We start from the raw sequence: 20,524 nt of genomic DNA on the forward strand, positions 1-20,524 counted from the left end.
GAGTGGCAAGTGAAGTCTCCAGCGACAGAGTGGCAAGTGAAGTCTCCAGCGACACAGAGTGGCATGTGAAGTCTTCAGCGATACTAGACTGCAATCCTCTAATGCAAAAGTTCAAACAATTCAGCAAGGACTGGGACTTCGTCCACGCTACGTCAAGTCCACACTTCCCACAATCGAACGGGCTCGTGGAGAAATCTGTTCAGACAGTGGAGAGACTGATGTACAACGCAAAAGACAGTGGAGAGACTGATGTACAAAGCAAAAGACAGTGGAGAGACTGATGTACAAAGCAAAAGACAGTGGAGAGACTGATGTACAACGCAAAAGACAGTGGAGAGACTGATGTACAAAGCAAAAGACAGTGGAGAGACTGATGTACAAAGCAAAAGACAGTGGAGAGACTGATGTACAAAGCAAAAGACAGTGGAACTGACTTCTACAGGAGCCTGCTTGTTTACCGCACGTTGCCACTTGACTGGGAGTTTTCCCCAGCACACCTCCTCATGGGATGCAGACTGAGGATCAACTGACCCATCACAGAGGACCTCCTAAAAAGGAAAGACAGAGAGAAAGTGAGGAAGTTTAAAGAACAACCAAAAACAAATCAAAAGTTCTACTATGACAGAGGGACAAGAAACCTATCTGAACTCCAACCTGGTGACAACATGAGGTACAAAGACGAAACAAACGCATGGACACAAAAAGGAACAGGTACTGAAGTACAGCCAAGGTCATACAACATACGAACAGAAGATGGCGCTGTTCTATGGAGAAATCGTTGTGATCTTCTAATCTAAGGGGACCAGCAATAATGACACTGTTGAAGAGGCTGAAAGCACAGCTCTGGCAGTAGCCCAGCGTGATGAACAAATCATCAAAAGATCGACAATGCAAGTGTGTCCTCGTGTAGTTAAGGCCATGTTTGTGTTGTTGCAAATAGATACGGAACACTTGTGTGACCTGTGGGGCTAAGAACAACTAAAGGAGAATAAAAAGATAGAGGGAGAGAAAGGTGCTGCAGGGTTAAAGATGCACTCTCAAACTTTTGTATCATTTCAGCCACTAGTTTTGAAAGTGGTGCTCACAAGCCAAAACTGGTCCCTGTTTTTTGTGTACAATGTTATCCAGTTTGTGTGATATGTTATGATTTTTTTTTTTTTTTGACCAGTTAAGAACAAATTCTTATTTTCAAAGACAGCCTAGAAACAGTGGGTTAACTGCCTTGTTCAGGAGCAGAACAACAGATTTCTACCATGTCAGCTCGGGGATTCAATCTGGCAACCTTTCAGTTACTAGTCCAATGCTCTAACCACTAGGTTACCTGCCACCCTACACATTTGTGTGATATCATCCCATTTTATGCAATTTGTGTGATATGTTAAGAATCCAATTTTTGCAAATGATACAAATTTGTTGTGCTTAAGATTCCAGAGTGCATCTTTAACAAGGGGTTGTGTGGAGAAAAGATGCACCAGACAAGAATGGGCAGTCTTGTGGAGGGGCGGGGAGAAAGGCCTTCAACCAATAAACAAGTCTGGAGGTTGTTTATTGGTAAAAATTGGGTCAGTCCCCCCCATTCCTTGATTTTAACGTCTACAGATGTTGATTTTTGAGCCAATCTGGCCTGGAAAATCCATAAAAGAGGTTGTTTAAACTTTCACTCTGTACCTTCACTCTGGACATCAGGCAGTCATATTTTCTATGTCTTGCTGACTGGGTCTTGCTCACTATGCCCTCCCTCCCTATTTCTCAGGGTGAAAGCAGAGTGTTCAGAATGGCGGGTCAGTGTGTTCCCTGGCCTGATCTCTCCATCACTCAACCTGTCATCAGCCATGCCTGCCTGACCTTGTTAGGCCAGCGCTTCTCTCCCCCGCACCCCTCCCCACCTCTCCTCACCCCCAGCCTCATCCCAGAGACTATGTAGCCCCGATATGTCAGGGGGATGATGAGTGTGTGTCCCTCTTGAAGTGACTTTGGGAGAGAGCGCGCCAGCGGAGTTTTGTTGTCTGTGACTCTGGTAGTATGTGTGACAATATTTATATTGGTCAAGTTCATGGAAGCCTGCTGCGCTCAGGTTTCCCCCATACAAGCTATTAATGGTCCCCATGGAAACCCTCTTTTCAACACAAGTAGGGGATCAAACAAAGGGTCAGGAGCTTCGGTCGTGATATTCACTCATCTTTGTTGCAATGCCTTTTGATGTAGCAATATAATTGTCTACTCTAGTTTCTTAATCCTGCACGGTCCTTCGGGTCCCACAGCACATTTCTGCTTCAGCCCATCACCTAATTCAACTACACAACCTAACGTAAGCCCTTGATTAGCATGATAAGGTGTGTGTTAGTGCTGGGCACAATCAAAATATGCACCCCTGTGGGTTCAGAGGACCAGGATTAAGAACCCAATGAATACAGAAATATGTGTGACCTTTAGCTACAAGCAACTCTGGACAGTGATACAGGCCGTGCAAGCTTTTACTCCAGCCCCACACTAGCATGCCTCATTCAATCTAGACCATGATAAGTTGGTGTACAGTTAGAGCTGGGCTGAAACAAAAGCCTGCACACACTGCTGCTCTTTCAAAACCAAAATTGGCCACTTCTGAGCTGAGACCACACTCACCAACTACACTGTTGTTGTCTGGTGAATATAGCATATCTAATAAGTTGAAGTATCATACACACTCATTCATAGAATCTACCCTGTAAAGAACTTTATTATACACAGATTTAAAATAGATATTGATAACAAATCTGTACTTTGTGGTTGTGACCCAGTGACTCTTGACCATTTATTTTAGAACTGTTCTTATGTCAGATGTTTTTTGAGTGAGTTAGAACATTTTATTTGAAAATAAACAACTATTCATGTTAATCTGAGAGACTCTGATGTTATGTTTTATTTTGATCCAAATTATATGGATATTTAACTTTCATTGTTCATGTGTTTATTTTTCATGGAAGATTCTTCATCCATAAAATGAAGTGAGCAGAGAACAAACTCTTCTTCACATTATTGAAGATAGAATTGAAATATTATTTTGAAATTATCAGTAAATGTAAAAACAAAAAAGCAAAACACACCATAAAAAAATTGGACAAATTGAAAATGTATTTGATATGTAATACTGTTAGGTTTATGTACTCTTGTTTGTATATTTCTGTTTTTGTATTTGTTGTGTTCATAATAAAAAAAAATGTAAACTCACCAAGTTGACTGCCCCGCCTAGTGGAGAAAGGGGATCCCTGCAAACGCAAGGTCTGCCAGACCTGTACCAGTCATTCCAACGCATTCCTTCAGCTGTTCTAAAGCATACTGGGCTAATTGTTAATGTTCATATTTATTACACAATATTCTACCTATCATCGTCTGTTGATCATTATTCTTTCAGTTGTTTGTATTTGTAAAGAGTAAGTTCCTAGTTCAATGCGCTGATAGATGTGTTTACTATTAGGGATGGTTATTGTGAAATCAACAGATATATATTTTTTAAATTGAGTTTGTGTTGTTTGGATGTATACGAAACCAACTCTGGACTAGAACAATTCTCCCTGAATCTCTGCCAGATTGGAGGAGAGGAAAGTCTGAGAGAAAGAGAATTCTAATGAGAGGGGAGGACAAGGGGTGGAGGAGAAGAAGGAGGAGGGGATGGAGAGAGGAGGAGGGGAAAGGAGAGAGGACAAAATATTCAAAACAAAGGACGCTTTTGGACGACAGGAAAAGTTGTGAGTATGAAAACATTGTGTTATTTTCTTAATTTTGAAGACTATAAAGACATTAGTAGCACTGCAGTACTGTATATAGAATGTTTAAAATAAATAACATGAAGTACATATATAAAAGATGCATAGAGAAACCAAACTATTTTACTGCAAAAAACTAACTTTACATGAAGTCATCCTAATAGAATACTGTTCGTGAACTTCGGTCATGGATGACAATATGTCATTCAGAACTAAAGTATTTTAGAAAGCTATGTGCCCTGGCATACAAGAGTGTATAAATGAGTCGAAGCAAGTTAAATCAATTTAACGTATTCAGGGCCTGGGTAAGATGCTGGTAAAGGAGGAACGGGGTGTTAAACATATTGAGTGACAAAACTGTTCGGACACTTTAGAACATTCTTAATAAGGTTTACGAAAAGAGAAGTGTATGAAAAGAGTGTGTATGAGAAAGGAGGAGTAGAGGGGTGCTCAAATAGGGCACAAAAAAACACATTCTTTTGTGAGAACTCATGTCTTGGACTCCAAACTCACACTGACACATCACAAGAGGAATGATGCAGGGAGAGAGCTGAGGGTGTGTGTGTGTGTGTGTGTGTGTGTGTGTGTGTGTGTGTGTGTGTGTGTGTGTGTGTGTGTATGTGTGTGTGAGAGAGAGAGAGACAGAGAGAGAGTGAGGTGTTTGTCTCTATATACTGATAATATCAACAGCACATATACTGTATCTAGCTCATTTAGCTGGATTTCATCAGGTACACATTTCCTACAACTGCCTTAGAGAAGAGTATACATTGCATTAGAAACAACAGAGGTAGGGCCAGGGGGAGAGCAGAAGGAGGAAATGTAAAGACGAGATATTGAAGAGTTCCTCTGTGTGAATTGAAACATATAAACTATTTTCCTCTTGGGCTTTTGTGGGTCCTGTTTCCTTCAGCTCGTAAACATCCAGCTCTTACAAGGATGGGCAGTCTTCCAATCGCCCTGCTCCTCTGCGGTTTCCACGGTAACCTCTGACAAACACAACACACAAATCATCACCTTCAATTAGGTTTGAGTCCATCACTGTTTGTTTTAACTCCATAAAACATTCCCCTCATATGGTTTTCTGTTCCACAGTCCTCACAGCTGTAGCCCAAGCCCCGCAGGCTGGTAATAATGCCCTCTATTTAATGGTCACACGTTATTTCAACAGACATTAAGTTACATGATATGTCTCTGTCTGTGAGTCATGCCGTGGGTAGAGGTTGTTCCCATGCTGATTGTGTTGTTTCCCTGCTGGTAGAGGTGGAACTCCACAGAGGTGACTGGAATGAAGAGGAGGCTTTGGTGTCTGTCTCTACCCTACCACCTGGTGAGTGAGGTGTCTGTCTCTACCCTATCACCTGGTGAGTGAGGTGTCTCTCTCTACCCTACCGCCTGGTGAGTGAGGTGTCTGTCTCTATCCTACCACCTGGTGAGTGAGGTGTCTGTCTCTACCCTATCACCTGGTGAGTGAGGTGTCTGTCTCTACCCTACCACCTGGTGAGTGAGGTGTCTGTCTCTATCCTACCACCTGGTGAGTGAGGTGTCTGTCTCTACCCTACCGCCTGGTGAGTGAGGTGTCTGTCTCTACCCTACCGCCTGGTGAGTGAGGTGTCTGTCTCTATCCTACCGCCTGGTGAGTGAGGTGTCTGTCTCTACCCTACCACCTGGTGAGTGAGGTGTCTGTCTCTACCCTATCACCTGGTGAGTGAGGTGTCTGTCTCTACCCTACCACCTGGTGAGTGAGGTGTCTGTCTCTATCCTACCGCCTGGGGATTGAGTTGTCTTTCTCTACCCTACCACCTGGTGAGTGAGGCGTCTGTCTCTATCCTACCGCCTGGTGAGTGAGGTGTCTGTCTCTACCCTACCGCCTGGTGAGTGAGGTGTCTGTCTCTACCCTACCACCTGGTGAGTGAGGTGTCTGTCTCTACCCTACCGCCTTGTGAGTGAGGTGTCTGTCTCTACCCTACCGCCTGGTGAGTGAGGTGTCTGTCTCTACCCTACCACCTGGTGACTAAGGTCTTCAATGTGGAACAGAAACATCACTAAACAATGTTAGGCCAGGGATGACCAGGGGTGTCCAGTGTTATCTTGATGTTGTGTGTATCCTCTGTGCTAGACTGTAGGGAAGAGACGTACCCCTGTACCAGGATGTACTCTGTCCACCGGCCCATCAAGAGATGCATCCACTCCCTCTGCCTTTACAGGTAAACTGCAACTACAGGTTCTCTCTCACAGGAAAACATAGACACACTCAGTGCCTCCTGGTCATGCGGTCAAAGTTCATTGGTTTCAACCTGAGAGCCTGTACAGAGAGGCATGTTTTAGAGACAGCAGCTGGGCTCTGATTATAGTGTAATGATGTCTGTCTCCTGGTTTGTCTCAGCCTCCCTCGTGTCTATGTGATCAACAAGGAGATATGCGTTAGAACTGTCTGCCAACAGGATGAGTACCTGAAGGGTAAGACAGTCCACCTGATAGCACTTCATTAGACCTGTCGTTAGGATTACAACAACATAACAATCTTAGAGTGCATGAAACACTTACTGGCTTTAGGACAGCATGTACATCTGAGCCCACACATCCTCTCTCTCTTCTCTCCATCCCAGCTGAGCTCTGCAGGGAGCGGTCCGGCTGGCCCAAACGCTTCCAGAGGTCAACCACCAATAAGAAACGCTGTCGCAATCGCCATGGCAACCCCAAAACCTGGGAAAACAAGGCCTGATGGGCCCAAGATGGCGGAGATGGAAGGAGGGGCGGAGGAAGAAGGGAGGAAGGAGAGAAGGAGTAGGAGGGAGGAAGGAGAGACAGAGTAGGAGGGAGGAAGGAGAGACAGAGTAGGAGGGAGGACACCCTTGGAGACAGAACACTGGGTTGTCTCCATAAAAACACCCCAAAACATCATAAATCCACCGCTCAACACCTGGTGCTAGCCAGCCAGACACACACACACAACCAGACACACACAAACAAACAACATATATAACACAGTCCATGTAACTGCAGTTAAGAACAGTCTGAGTCATATTTCTCAGTCTGTGTTTTATTAGAACTGTATGTGAATATCAGGGGAGAAATCACTCCCCACAGATTGGACCTGTGTTTTATTAGAACTGTATGTGAATATCAGGGGAGAAATCACTCCCCACAGATTGGACCTGTGTTTTATTAGAACTGTATGTGAATATCAGGGGAGAAATCACTCCCCACAGATTGGACCTGTGTTTTATTTGACACGGATCATGTTCTGTGCCGTTGTTCAGATGGAACGCTGTTGAGTTCCTGTAGTTGTGTACTGTAGAGACAGTCTGAGAACAAAGTATCCACTCTGTCATTGCTGACACCTTATTGTAAAGCACTCTATCACAATCCAATACCAAAGCAGTGCAATACTACCCAATAAAATGTCATTCATTGGTTTGTGTGGATCACTTTATTGATGTAGTCCAGTTTTTTTCCTCATGTAGATAAAAAGAAAACAAGTCAACCTTGACTCAACATTAGTTGATATCTTTATGCTTTGATTTTCAATACATCAGCATTTACATACACATATACTGTATTTGTAATGTCAAGAATAAACACATAAACCAACATGAGTAGAGTCTACACAGACTCTCACCAGTTCATACCAATTCTCCCACTAGCTGTGTTCTCACACAGGAAATCAATCAATTATCACCTCATTCATAAACATCATGTCATCAGTCAATGCAAATCTTTGAGTCCATGTGTGTCCACGAGAGAAAGACACACACAATGATAAGTACAAAAGCCACATAACTGGCTTACTGTAATATTATGATGTCCTGTACAGCATTATAACCCTTCCCTCCCTCCCTCTATCCATCCATCTATCAATTTATCCCTCCATCCATCCATCATCCATCCCTCCTATCATCCCTCCCCCCTCCCCCTCCCTATATCCCTCCATCCATCCCTATATCCCTCCATCCATCCCTTTACCCCTCCCTCCCTCCCTCCCTCCCTCCCTCTATCCATCCATCCATCCCTCCATCCCTTTATCCCTCCCTCCCTCCCTCCCTCCATCCATCCATCCATCATCCCTCCCTCCCTCCCTCTATCCCTCCCTTCCTCCATCCCTCTATCCATCCATCCCTCCCTCCATCCATCCATCCCTCTATCCATCCCTCCCTCCATCCTTTCTCTCTCAATAACAACACAACAGTAAAGTAAAACACTGCATCTCACAAGGACTGGAATAGTCTGACTGCATTGACAGAGTTACGTTAGTTCCAGGGTTCAACGTATAGAATACAGACAGACAGACGGACGGACAGACAGACAGTTGTATGTACACACACAAGGCTATTCATCCAGCAGGGCAAAAGTCGTGACCTAAATGAGTCATCTCTACCCAGAAACCCCTAGGGACTGTTTACGTCACAAGGCCTAAATTATTACCTCACAAGGCCTAAATCAGGCCTGTCTATCACCCCATGGGTTTAAGCCCTTCCTCACCCTCCATCCCTCCTCAGAACCCACTCATCTTTCCCTTTCATCCCCTCACTCTGCTGTCCCTTCCCTCAATTAGCAAACTTTTTTCCTCTCACTCCCTCCATTTCTGTGTTAACTAACACCAGCCTCCTGTTAAAACAATGCAGCCAAGTGATCCAGACAAGTGCCCATCCCCAGCCAGCAGTGATAATGTCCACAACAGCTGCTGTTGTGCATCTCACCACTCTCCCCGTCAGACTGTGGTTGTAGGACCGCAATAGCCCACTAAGGGGCGCCAAACAGCATGCCTGCTGTGTAAACTTACAATAGATCTGTGTCCACTCAAAGCAAAAGCTGCTCCAAAGCACAGCTCCAGACTCACCGTGGCCTGACCTTAGCAATTAAGAGGAAAACGCAAATCTGACCTTAGATCAGATATGAGATAACTTGGTCATATACTAATGCATCCAGGCAAGCCTGTAAATCAGTTATTTCAGGCGATAATTCCAGTTGTACTGGAGATTCTAAAGGAAAATTAGCTACAACACTACCACAACAACAATGGGAATTACAAACTACTGACAATATATACATTTACAATAATATATTATGTACATAAATGAATTAATGTATTTATTTATCAAGACTATATTAGTGTGAGTCACCATCATTCCTTTCTGTACCATCTTTCATTTAGAGAGATTTGCCCTCAGTCTTTTCCCTCAGTAATAAATAAATACTCTGTTGCAATAGATAGAGAGACAGAGGGAGAGAATGGCAAGGAGAGGAGATGGGGGGAGAGAGTGTAACTTTGGGGCTGAGAGGGAAAGATGTAGAGGGAGAGGATGGTAAGGAGAGGAGACGGGGGGAGAGAAGGGCAAGGAGAGGAGACGGGGGGAGAGAAGGGCAAGGAGAGGAGACGGGGGGAGAGAAGGGCAAGGAGAGGAGACGGGGGGAGAGAAGGGCAAGGAGAGGACACTTTGGCAAAGATGTAGAGGGAGAGGATGGTAAGGAGAGGAGACGGGGGGAGAGAAGGGCAAGGAGAGGAGACGGGGGGAGAGAAGGGCAAGGAGAGGAGACGGGGGGAGAGAAGGGCAAGGAGAGGAGACGGGGGGAGAGAAGGGCAAGGAGAGGAGACTTTGGGGCTGAGAGGGAAAGATGTAGAGGGAGAGGATGGTAAGGAGAGGAAGCCAGGAGAGGGGTGAAGAGAGAGAGAGAAATAAAGAGAGGGGGAAGAGAGAGAGAGAAAGAGTACACTGAGGTTGAGGTGATAATATACAGTGTTCTGCTGGAGTCCTCCTCTGGTCAGGGGTTAAAGGTCAGGTGAAGGTCAAGTGAAAGAGATTGTGCGACGACCTCAGAACTGCTGCCAGTTGGTGGAACCATCATCGTTGGTGAGAGAAGACATTGACCTGCATTATGGGGAAAAAGAGGAGAGAATTAATGGGGGGAACAGAATAATGAAAGAAGAGAGAAAAGGATGAAAGAGAGAGAATTTTCCCCTTACTTTTCTGGGGCAGAGAAGTCTCCCCACATGTCCGAGCCGCCTGCAGGGTTGGGGTTCGGCTGCACCACAGAGTTGGAGTTACTGCTGTCCAGGTCTAACAAACAGCCTGAGAACAGAGAGACAACGATAGAATTAGGAAACTAATGTAATAGGATCTCTATGGAGACAACACACATCAAACCCTTCAATACACACCCTCTACTGCTTTCTCTACATTCATACTCTAACGACAATAGCCTTTTTTCTTGGTTAGCTCATAAAACAAAAAAAAACAAACAGGCAGGGCCCCATTCAATCCTCAACCTAATTACACAGTGGCATATAAAACATACACTTTTTCCCTTCAGTCAAATGAATTCACAGCATGGTTTGGGGAACTGTAAAAATAGTCTTCAACAATGGTAGCAAAATGCGCTATACAGAAAAAGCAGTTACTAGGGTAACTGAACAAGATAAACAAACAGATGAATCAGAAGCAGCAATATAAAAACAGGGTTGCATTCAGGAGAACACAACGCTCTGAACGTTGCACATATAATTGTCTTGTATGGAGCTGACATCTTCCCTAATCTACATGCCAGAGCAGATCTATACTGAACAAAAATATAAACGCAACATGAAGCAATTTCAATGATTTTAATGAGTTACAGATCATATACGGAAATCAGTCAATTGAAATAAATAAATTAGGCCCTAATCTATGTATTTCACAAGAGAGGCCAGGAGCACAGCCATAGGTGGGCTTGGGGGGACATAGGCCCACCCACTTGGGAGCCAGGCCCAGCCAATCAGACAGACAGTATTTCTGACAGACAGAAATACTGCTCAATATCATCAGTTGTCCGGGTGGCTGGTCTAAGACGTTCCCGCAGGTGAAGAAGCCAGATGTGGAGGTCCTGTGTTGGTGTGGTTACGCATGGTCTGCGGTTGTGAGGCCTGTTGGACGTACTGCCAAATTCTCTAAAACAGCGTTGGAGGCGGCTTATGGTAGAGAAATTAACATTAAATTATCTGGCGACAGCTCTCATGGATATTCCTGCAGTCAGCATGCCAATTCCACACTCCCTCGAAACTTTAGACATCTATGGCATTTTTTGTGACAAAACTGAACATTTCAGAGTGGCCTTTTATTGTCCCCAGCACAAGGTGCACCTGTGTAATGTTATGCTGTTTAATCAGTTTCTTGATATGCCACACCTGTCAGGTGGTACGATTACAGTATCTTGGCAAAGGAGAAATGCACACTAACAGGGATGTAAACAAATTTGTGCACAACAATTGAGAGAATTAAGTTATTTGTGCATATGAAACATTTCTGAGATATTTTATTTCAGCTCATGAAATATGGGACCAACACTTTACATGTTGCGTTTAATTTTTTGGTTATTATATACACTATATATATATATATACATACACAAAAGTATGTGAATATCTCTTCAAATTAGTGGATTTGGCTATGTCAGCCACACCTGTTGCTGACAGGTGTATAAAATTGAGCACACAGCCATGGCCTTACTGAAGAGCTCAGTGACTTTCAATGCGGCACTGTCATAAGATGCCACCTTTCCAACAAGTCAGTTTGTCAAATTGTCAAACTTTCCTGCTATAGCTGCCCCAGTCAACTGTAAGTGCTGTTATTGTGTATGGAAAGGTGGAAACGTCTAGGAGCAACAACGGCTCAGCCGCGACGTGGTAGGCCACACAAGCTTACAGAATGTGACCGGCGAGTGCTGAAGAGTAACAATTGTCTGTCTTCTGTTGCAACACTCACTACCAACTTCCAAACTACCTCTGGAAGCAACATCAGCACAGGAACGATTCGTCGGGAGCTTCATGAAATAGGTTTCCATGGCCGAGCAGCCGCACACAAGCCTAAGATCACCATGCACAATGCCAAGCATCGGTTGGAGTGGTGTAAAGCTCACCGCCATTGGACTCTGGAGCAGTGGAAACGTCTTCTCTAGAGTGATAAATACGCTTCACCATCTGGCAGTCCGACGGACGAATCTGGGTCTGGCAGATGCCAGGAGAACGCTACCTGCCCCAATGCATAATGCCAACTGTCAAGTTTGGTTTAGGAGGAATAAAGGTCTGGGGCTGTTTTTCATGTTTCGGGCTAGGCCCCTTTGGTCCAGTGAAGGGAATTCCTAAAATTATAGCATACAATGACATTCTAGACGATTCTGTGCTTTCAACTTTGTGGCAAAAGTTTGGGGAAGGCCCTTTCCTGTTTCAGCATGACAATGCCACAGTGCACAAAGCGAGGTTCAGACAGAAATGGTTTGTTGAGATCGGAGTGGAATAACTTGACTTGGCCCTGACCTCAACCCCATCGAAGACCTTTGGGATGAATAGGAACGCCAATTGCGAGCTAGGCCTAATTGCAGAACATCATTGCCTGACCTCACTAATGCTCTTGTGGCTGAATGGAAGCAAATCCTCACAGAAAGCCTTCCCAGAAGAGTGGAGGCTGTTATATCAGCAAAGGGGGGACCAACTCCATAATAATGCCCATGATTTTGGAATGAGATGTTCAGGGAGCAGGTGTCCACATAGATATGCACTCCATGACCAAATGTATCTGAACAACCAGTAGCATTACACTTCGCTGAACGTGGCCCAAAATGCTGTTCACCTACCTGTGTTATTTCCCCCTGAGAGCATGTCACTTCCTGCTGAGTATGTGTTGTTTCCTCCTGAAAATGTGTCACTTCCCCCTGAAAACGAGTCACTTCCCGCAGAGAATAAGTCTCCCCCTGAGAATAAACCTTCGTTGTCATTGGAGGAGCTTGACATAGGGGGAGGGGCTATCTTGGTGCCTCCACCGCTAGGGGGAGGAGGGAGGAGCCCAAAGCCACCAGCGCTCTGGGGGCGGGACTTGTCTCTCTTTCTGCCTTGCTGAGAGAGGAACAGAAATAGAAAGAAAGAGAGGTGCGACGGGTGAGAAGGAAGGAGAGGAATAGGTGTCTGCTTGACAAAGCTTATAAACAGAGCATGGGTTTGCAACGTGTGCGTGCATGTTCGTTTTTAGTTGTTAAGCGCTAACCAGATAGTACCATGGAAGGAGTATTATGGGTATGAGTTGAGGAAATTACCCCGATATTGAGAGTGATGGTCTGTCCTTCTTTGAAACCCAGGTCCAGTTTAGGAGTGTTGTCTGGAGTCTGAGACTGCTTACTGATCTCAAGCTCCTGTTTCACCCACCTGAGAGAGAGACAGAGAGACAGAGGTAGCGAGCGAGCAGTAAACAGAGAGGAAGAATGAGAGGGAAAAAAGGGACAGAGTTATTAGATATATATATGATCTGTAGATATTTATATGATCTGTAGATATTACATTTCATGCGCCTTTATTCTTTTGAAAAATGTTCTGTGCATAATGTTTACTCTTAATTTGTGATTGTTTATTTCACTTGCATTGGCAAGACAAAGGAGATGATTGTGGACTACAGGAAGAGGAGGACAGAGCACACCAACATTCTCAACGACGGGGCTGCGGTGGAGCAGGTTGAGAGCTTCAAGTTCCTTGGTGTCCACATCACCAACAAACTAACATGGTCCAAGCACACCAAGACAGTCGTGAAGAGGGCACGACAAAACCAATTCCCCCTCAGGAAACTAAAAAGATTTGACATGGGTCCCCAGATCTTCAAAAGGTTCTACAGCTGCACCATTGAGGTTACATCACTGCCTGGTATGGCAACTGCTCAGCCTCCGACCGCAAGGCACTACAGAGGGTAGTGCATACGGCCCAGTACATCACTGGGGCCAAGCTTCCTTCCATCCAGGACCTCTATACCAGGCGGTGTCAAAGGAAGGCCCTAAAAATTGTCAAAGACTCCAGCCACCCTAGTCATAGACTGTTCTCTCTGCTACCACACGGCAAGCGGTACCAGAGCGCCAAGTCTAGGTCCAAGAGGCTTCTAAACAGCTTCTACCCCCAAGCCATAAGACCCCTGAACATCTAGTCAAATGGCTACCCAGACTATTTGCAGTGCCCCTCTCACCCCCTCTTTACACCACTGCTACTCTGTTGTCATCTATGCATAGTCACTTTAATAACTCTACCTACATGTACATACTACCTCAACTAACTGGTGCCCCCGCACATTGACTCTGTACTGGTACTGTTACGACTTCTAGCTCCTCTCCCTGTTCGGGCGGCGCTCGGTGCTCGGCGTCGCCGGTCTACTATCCATCACCGATCCCTTTTTCCTTTTCTGTTTGTTTTGTCTTTGGTTCTTTTTCACACCTGGTTTCATTTGCGTTCATTTCTGTGTGTATAATTGTAACCTGTTGCCTGCCTCAGTTTGTGCGTGATTAGTCGTTGATTGTGAGGTTCTCGGTTAAGTATTACCGTTATTTGTTTTCGCGGGTTCTGAAGTATATGAGTGTCGGAACTTTGTTTGTTCCTCCGTACGTTTGTACGGGTTTTCTGTTGTCGAGGGCGTAGTCCTTTTGATTGTGCCATTCCCGTGCTGGTGGACTTTCTTATTAAACACGCTTCTCAGACATCCCTGCTCTCCTGCGCCTGACTCCTACACCTACCACCTAGAGGCACGTTGTCACAGGTACCCCCTGTATATTGTCTCGCTATTGTTATTTTACTGCTGCTCTTTAATTTCTTTTACCTCTTATTCTTATCTGTATTTTTTTGAAACTACATTATTGGTTAGGGGCTCGTAAGTAAGCATTTCACTGTAGGATCTACACCTGTTGCATTCTGCGCATGTGACTAATAACATTTGATTTGATTTTGATTTGAATATAAACACATTTTCCATGTCAATAAAGCACCTTGGAATTGAATCGAGAGTTATAGAGTGAAACAGATGACAGGCTATGACTAATCCATGTCAGTTAGAAGTCAACATTGTAGCTCTGAGCTGCACTTGTTTGCTAATGTTATGAGTGTCATCTCTGTTGTGACAGCTGTAAGAGCAACACACTTGAAGTGGTCCTGCAGCGCCACGTTGAAGTCAAACGAGTCTCCTCTGTCCCCGAACCCGATGCCTATGAACGCACTGCGACCTGAGAGACAGGGGCCAAAGAAGAACAACAATGTAAATTACAAATCAAATCACTTGGTACACACACTGATTCTAAAACAGAGACATAGCACAGTGAGAAACAACTGATCGTGTACTCCAAATGCTGTAGTAGAATACTGTTTCATACTACACACTGAAATGATCCAACACATACCTTGTTATTACTGTGGTATACTACTACTACTACTACTACTACTACTACTACTACTACTACTACTACTACTACTACTACTACTACTACTACTACTACTGAACAAAAATATGAACGCAACATGCAACAATTTCAACGATTTTATTGAGTTACAGATCATATACGGAAATCAGTCAATTGAATTAAATAAATTAAGCAATAATCTATGGATTTCACATGACTGTGCAGGGGCACACCCATGGGTTTGGCTTGGGAGGGCATAGGCCCACCCACTTGGGAGCCAAGCCCACCCACTGGGGAGCCAGGTCTAGCCAATCAGAATAAGATTTCCCCCCCCGATTGGATGTCCTGGGCTGGTATGGCTGAATGTGGTCTGAGGTAGTGAGTCCGGTTGGATGTCCTGGGCTGGTATGGCTGAATGTGGTCTGAGGTAGTGAGTCCGGTTGGATGTCCTGGGCTGGTATGGTTGAATGTGGTCTGAGGTAGTGAGTCCGGTTGGATGTCCTGGGCTGGCGTGGCTGAATGTGGTCTGAGGTAGTGAGTCCGGTTGGATGTCCTGGGCTGGTATGGCTGAATGTGGTCTGAGGTAGTGAGTCCGGTTGGATGTCCTGGGCTGGTATGGTTGAATGTGGTATGAGGTAGTGAGTCCGGTTGGATGTCCTGGGCTGGTATGGCTGAATGTGGTCTGAGGTAGTGAGTCCGGTTGGATGTCCTGGGCTGGTATGGTTGAATGTGGTCTGAGGTAGTGAGTCCGATTGGATGTCCTGGGCTGGTATGGTTGAATGTGGTCTGAGGTAGTGAGTCCGGTTGGATGTCCTGGGCTGGCGTGGCTGAATGTGGTCTGAGGTAGTGAGTCCGGTTGGATGTCCTGGGCTGGTATGGCTGAATGTGGTCTGAGGTAGTGAGTCCGGTTGGATGTCCTGGGCTGGTATGGTTGAATGTGGTCTGAGGTAGTGAGTCCGGTTGGATGTCCTGGGCTGGCGTGGTTGAATGTGGTCTGAGGTAGTGAGTCCAGTTGGATGTCCTGGGCTGGTATGGCTGAATGTGGTCTGAGGTAGTGAGTCCGGTTGGATGTACTGCCAAATTCTCTAAAACGATGTTGGAGTTGGCTTATGGTAGAGAAATAAACATTAAATTCTCTGGCAACAGCTCTGGTAGACATTCCTGCAGTCAGCATGCCAGTTGCACACTCCCTCAAAACTTGAGACATCTGTGGCATTGTGTTGTGTGACAAAACGGAACACTTTAGAGTGGCCATTTTTTGTCACCCGCACAAGATGCACCTGTGTAATGACGATGCTGTTAAATCAGCTTCTTGATATGCCACACCTGTCAGGTGGATGGATCATCTTGGGAAAGGAGATATGCTCACTACAAGGAATGTAAACAAATATGTGCAAGTTTATTTTGATAAATAAGCTTTTTGGGCGTATGGAACATCTCTGGGGTCTTTTATTTCAGCTCATGAAACATGGGACCAAAACTTTACATGTTGCGTTTATGTTTTTGTTCAGTATAATAACTGCTAATAGAACATGTGGGGAAGTAGTGTGTGATACTTATTTCTAATTTGGCCAGATGGTGACTAGTGATGACAACCAACAACCCACCACTCTCATCCTGGATCCGAAGCACAAAGTACCGACTGGAGTCACTGACGGTTTCTATGGCGATGCCAGGGTACTCGTCCACTGGTGCCTGTGCAAACAGCTCCCCTGCAGAGACGGAGGGTAATTAGAACTTAGGCCTTATAACTAATGGTTCGAGTCAAGAGTCAGAGGGCAAGGTGGAGAAGTTAACATAGTCCAAACAGCTCCCCTGCAGAGACGGAGAGAAATTAGAACTCAGGCATTATAACTAATGGTTTGAGTCAAGAGTCAGAGGGCAAGGTGGAGAAGTTAACATAGTCCTTTCAGATCAACAAGAAGTGCTCAGGGGACAATTTGGAATTGGGCACGATGATCTTCTGACTAGAAGTGACTTGAGGTGGGCTAGGGGCTAGGGTAGGAGTTCCCGATTACATTCAGCAGTGGGCCAATTTTTCCTTGAGCGGATGCTCGGAACATAGTTATAAATAATTTGCACACTGCAAATTGACCGCAAGAAACAGATATAGTATTTGACAAAAACAGAATCATTTCAAACCTTGATTACATTGGGATACAATCACATATGCCTCTCTATTTATGAGTGAGAATACTTGGGAACAGATTTCCTAAATAAAAATTACTTTGATCTCTTCCTGGTGATTTTACAGTCTTTTATGTCCATGAACAAAAATTATTATTTGTAAAGATTTGGCCTCTCACCAGAGATCTTGTCCTCCAGTTTGATGAAAGCCACTTTTCCCCGAGCCGTCACTCTCATACGGCCTGTCCAATCAGGGGCGTCCAGCTTCCAATCCGCAGCCCTGAGGGCGACACAGACAGCCAATCAGGGATGAGACTGACTGTATAGGTGTGTGTGTGTGAGAAAGAGGGAGACCATGTTGATAGCCAACCACCACACTTTGCTACTGAAATGAGAGTGTCTGGGCTGGCAGTTCACCAGACCTGGGGTGGAATACCCCCTCATTATTATTACTCACTACATCACATAACAGACTCAGCTTTGTGCGTGGTCATGGCACGTTACTGGTGGTCAGCCAATCAGCTCCCAGGAGACAGATACAGCATGGAGACTGGATCACGTTAAAACACCAGCCAATGAACAAATGGGTAAACACAATATAGTCACATTGCCAAACATAGACTGTACCCTAACAGGACTGAAGTCACTGTCAACAAGATATCCTTTAACGAACCCTGGTCAGAAAGTAATAGGATAGGCGACAACAGAGAAAATGCCCAGATAATCCTCAAAGGGAGTAAAAATCTCACCTAATCCTCTGGACTTTAAAATACCGTAGTATCTGCTATAGCCTTTCATTCAACATTCGCCCCAAATAAGAGTGCAGTCAAAGCGCATTTTATAAAACGGGGACACGACACAGTCACGTTTTCGCACTGAAAACAGGATTCCGTGTCATTCATTGTCAAATACCGAAAGGTGGACATCAATAATGACAGGTGTATTCTCCCGATCCATCCCACTACGCACAACTTTGACATCTGGTGGTAGACTATTCCTCCCCAACCAGTTTGCCTAGTAAACCACTTTAGAAAAAGCTATTGCGCACTGCAAAGGCGACAGAGACGACCATTATAGCCTTTATATGGGCTATGCATTGCCTTGATGTGGGGACAAGAGCTTTGCCTACGGGGAGGTTGATATATCGCCGCATCAACAATGGATGCTGGAGTCAGACCAGGGCAAGGTCACCGGTTGATGGTCACCGGTTGACCGGTTGATGAACCGTGTCTCTTACCTGACTCCCCGGTTCGATGCCCGCGGCGGGATTCGGTAAACGTTGACGTCAGGTTTCACACACAGGATCGACTCGTATTCGCCCTCGGTCGCCATCTTGACTTTAATTCAATCGGTGTGTGGTGATCGTGCACGTTAACGGGTGCGAGAGCGTAATACACTGTGTATTTGCGCACATGAAGCGTTCACATCCATTTCTAATGTCATTTATCCAGATGAATCAACCATTGTCAGTGATAGTTTAGGGATCATCGTAATCAATTAGCCTACGTTTTATTTGGTTGTTTATCGTTGGCTATGTGAGAGATAAAGAGCTGGTCAAATGTAAATAGAGGATAGGATAATGTCAACACAAAACGACTCAATCACAGTTGGAGGGAATGATTTAATGGATGTGTTACAAGACAGTAATAATGCTACAAAGGGTAAAAATGTAAATCCCATGGATTAAATAACAGTATATAAACACATTATTGAGTTGTACAGTTGACCTATTTCAGTTATTATTATTTACTTTACCGTGATAGATTAAAGTGATCTTTACAGTAAAACACTGACACCAGTGGGAGGAGCAGAAATAATATAGCTCCATATCAGTAAATACTTTTAGCCTACTAACTCAAGGGCTCAAGTGTGTGTGCATGTGTGTGTGTGTGTGTGTGTGTGTCCTACCTGGAGGATGTCGTTAAGTTTCCTGGCCAGTTGAACAGAGTTCTGATGCAGTCTGTCCCAGGCCTTAAACACACGCTGTCTGCAAGCCACAAAGGTCTGCCAACAGTAGACAACAGTAGAAATAGTCTACAGGGAAGAGCCAGAATTATAATGAGAGACGTACTCACACACCCACACACACCCTCTCTACCTTCATAGTTCATGACAGTGATCTGCACCCCGGCTCTCTGCAGCATGCGGAGACCCTCTCTCGCACTGCTGTCTTCCGGGTCACAGAAGTAGAGCCGGAAGGCGCAGGAACAGAACCAGGTGACTGAGTAACACAGTCCCACACTGTCTGGAGCTCCATAACCCTACAGGCAGGGACACAGGGCGCCTGCTTCCATGAGGCACAGGAGCAGCTGGGGGGTGGAAGGAAAGAGCATGATGGAGGTGTGTGAGAAAAGGAGAGGGGTGAGGAATGAGGGAGAGATAGTGATGGAAATAGGGGAGGAAGTGAGAGGGATGAGGTAGAGTGAGTGATGGAGGTAGGTGAGGAATGAGGGAGAGAGTGATGGATGTAGTTGAGGAAGAGAGAGAGGGGGGGTGGTAATGACTGAGGGAGGAAGATGTAGATAGAGGGAAAGGAGAGGTAATGCATGGATAGAGAGTGGAGAGTATAATGAGGGGAAAGAGAGTGATGAAGACAGGGGAAGGAAATAAAGGAAATGGGAGAGATAGAAAATATATAACGACGGATGACAGATGATAAAATTTGTTCCATGTTTCCTCCTCTCCCTCTCTCCTCTCCTCTCCTCTCCTCTCCTCTCCTCTCCTCTCCTCTCCTCTCCTCTCCTCTCCTCTCCTCTCCTCTCCTCTCCTCTCCTCTCCTCTCCTCTCCTTTCCCTACTCTCTCCTCTCCCTCTTCTCCCTACTCCCTCTCCTCTCCTCTCCTCTCCTCTCCCCTCCCTTCATTTTACTCACCTGTCAAATTTGTTGATCATTTCAGAAGCCTAATTTGTCTCACACAGTCAATCAGGCGAGAGCGAGTGGTGTGATGAGTGTGGGGGGAGGAGGGAAGGGAAGGAGGGGACAGGGTAGATATATATATAAATATATACCTATACACTCAGTCAAACAGCTTGTGTAGAGAGGTGGCTCTGGTTGGATGGAGAGGTTTTTCAAACAAGAATAGGGGAGGCGTGACAGTAGTACCAAAACTAGAACAGGGTCGTATAGATACAGTATACTACAGGACATTGTTCTTCAGCAAACAACGATGTAGGCCCACAAACTGTCAAACTAGATAAGAAATACTAGTTATACTAGATAGATGCAGTCTGTGTGTTGATTATGACTAATAGTAAACTGAACAAAAATAGAAACGCAACATGCAATAATTTCAAAGACTTTACTGAGTTACAGTTCATGTATGTAAATCAGTCAATTGAAATGAATTCATTAGGCCCTAATCTATGGATTTCACCACTGGGAAAACAGATATGCATCTGTTGGTCACAGATACCTTAAAATAAAGGTCGGGGCGTAGATCAGAAAACCAGCCAGTATCTGGTGTGACCACCATTTGCCTCATG

At 45.0% G+C, this 20,524-nt stretch overlaps 1 protein-coding gene across 1 annotated transcript; it reads right to left on the reverse strand.

Moving 5' to 3' along the window:
* Window positions 1-8,817: 8,817 nt before the first annotated feature.
* LOC139405755 (adaptin ear-binding coat-associated protein 1-like) lies at window positions 8,818-18,399 on the reverse strand. The gene is made up of 8 exons (XM_071148178.1): window positions 18,280-18,399; window positions 17,222-17,322; window positions 16,523-16,627; window positions 14,660-14,741; window positions 12,807-12,915; window positions 12,351-12,609; window positions 9,709-9,814; window positions 8,818-9,613 (listed from the first exon to the last, which is right to left on the reverse strand). Exons 1-8 carry the CDS (start codon window positions 18,372-18,374, stop codon window positions 9,559-9,561), a joined length of 912 nt encoding a protein of 303 aa, XP_071004279.1. The 5' UTR covers window positions 18,375-18,399; the 3' UTR covers window positions 8,818-9,558.
* Between the last annotated feature and the right edge of the window lie 2,125 nt (window positions 18,400-20,524).

The sequence above is a fragment of the Oncorhynchus clarkii genome, chromosome 3 (genome assembly GCF_045791955.1).
Source record: "Oncorhynchus clarkii lewisi isolate Uvic-CL-2024 chromosome 3, UVic_Ocla_1.0, whole genome shotgun sequence".
NCBI classification, from domain to species: Eukaryota; Metazoa; Chordata; class Actinopteri; order Salmoniformes; family Salmonidae; genus Oncorhynchus; species Oncorhynchus clarkii.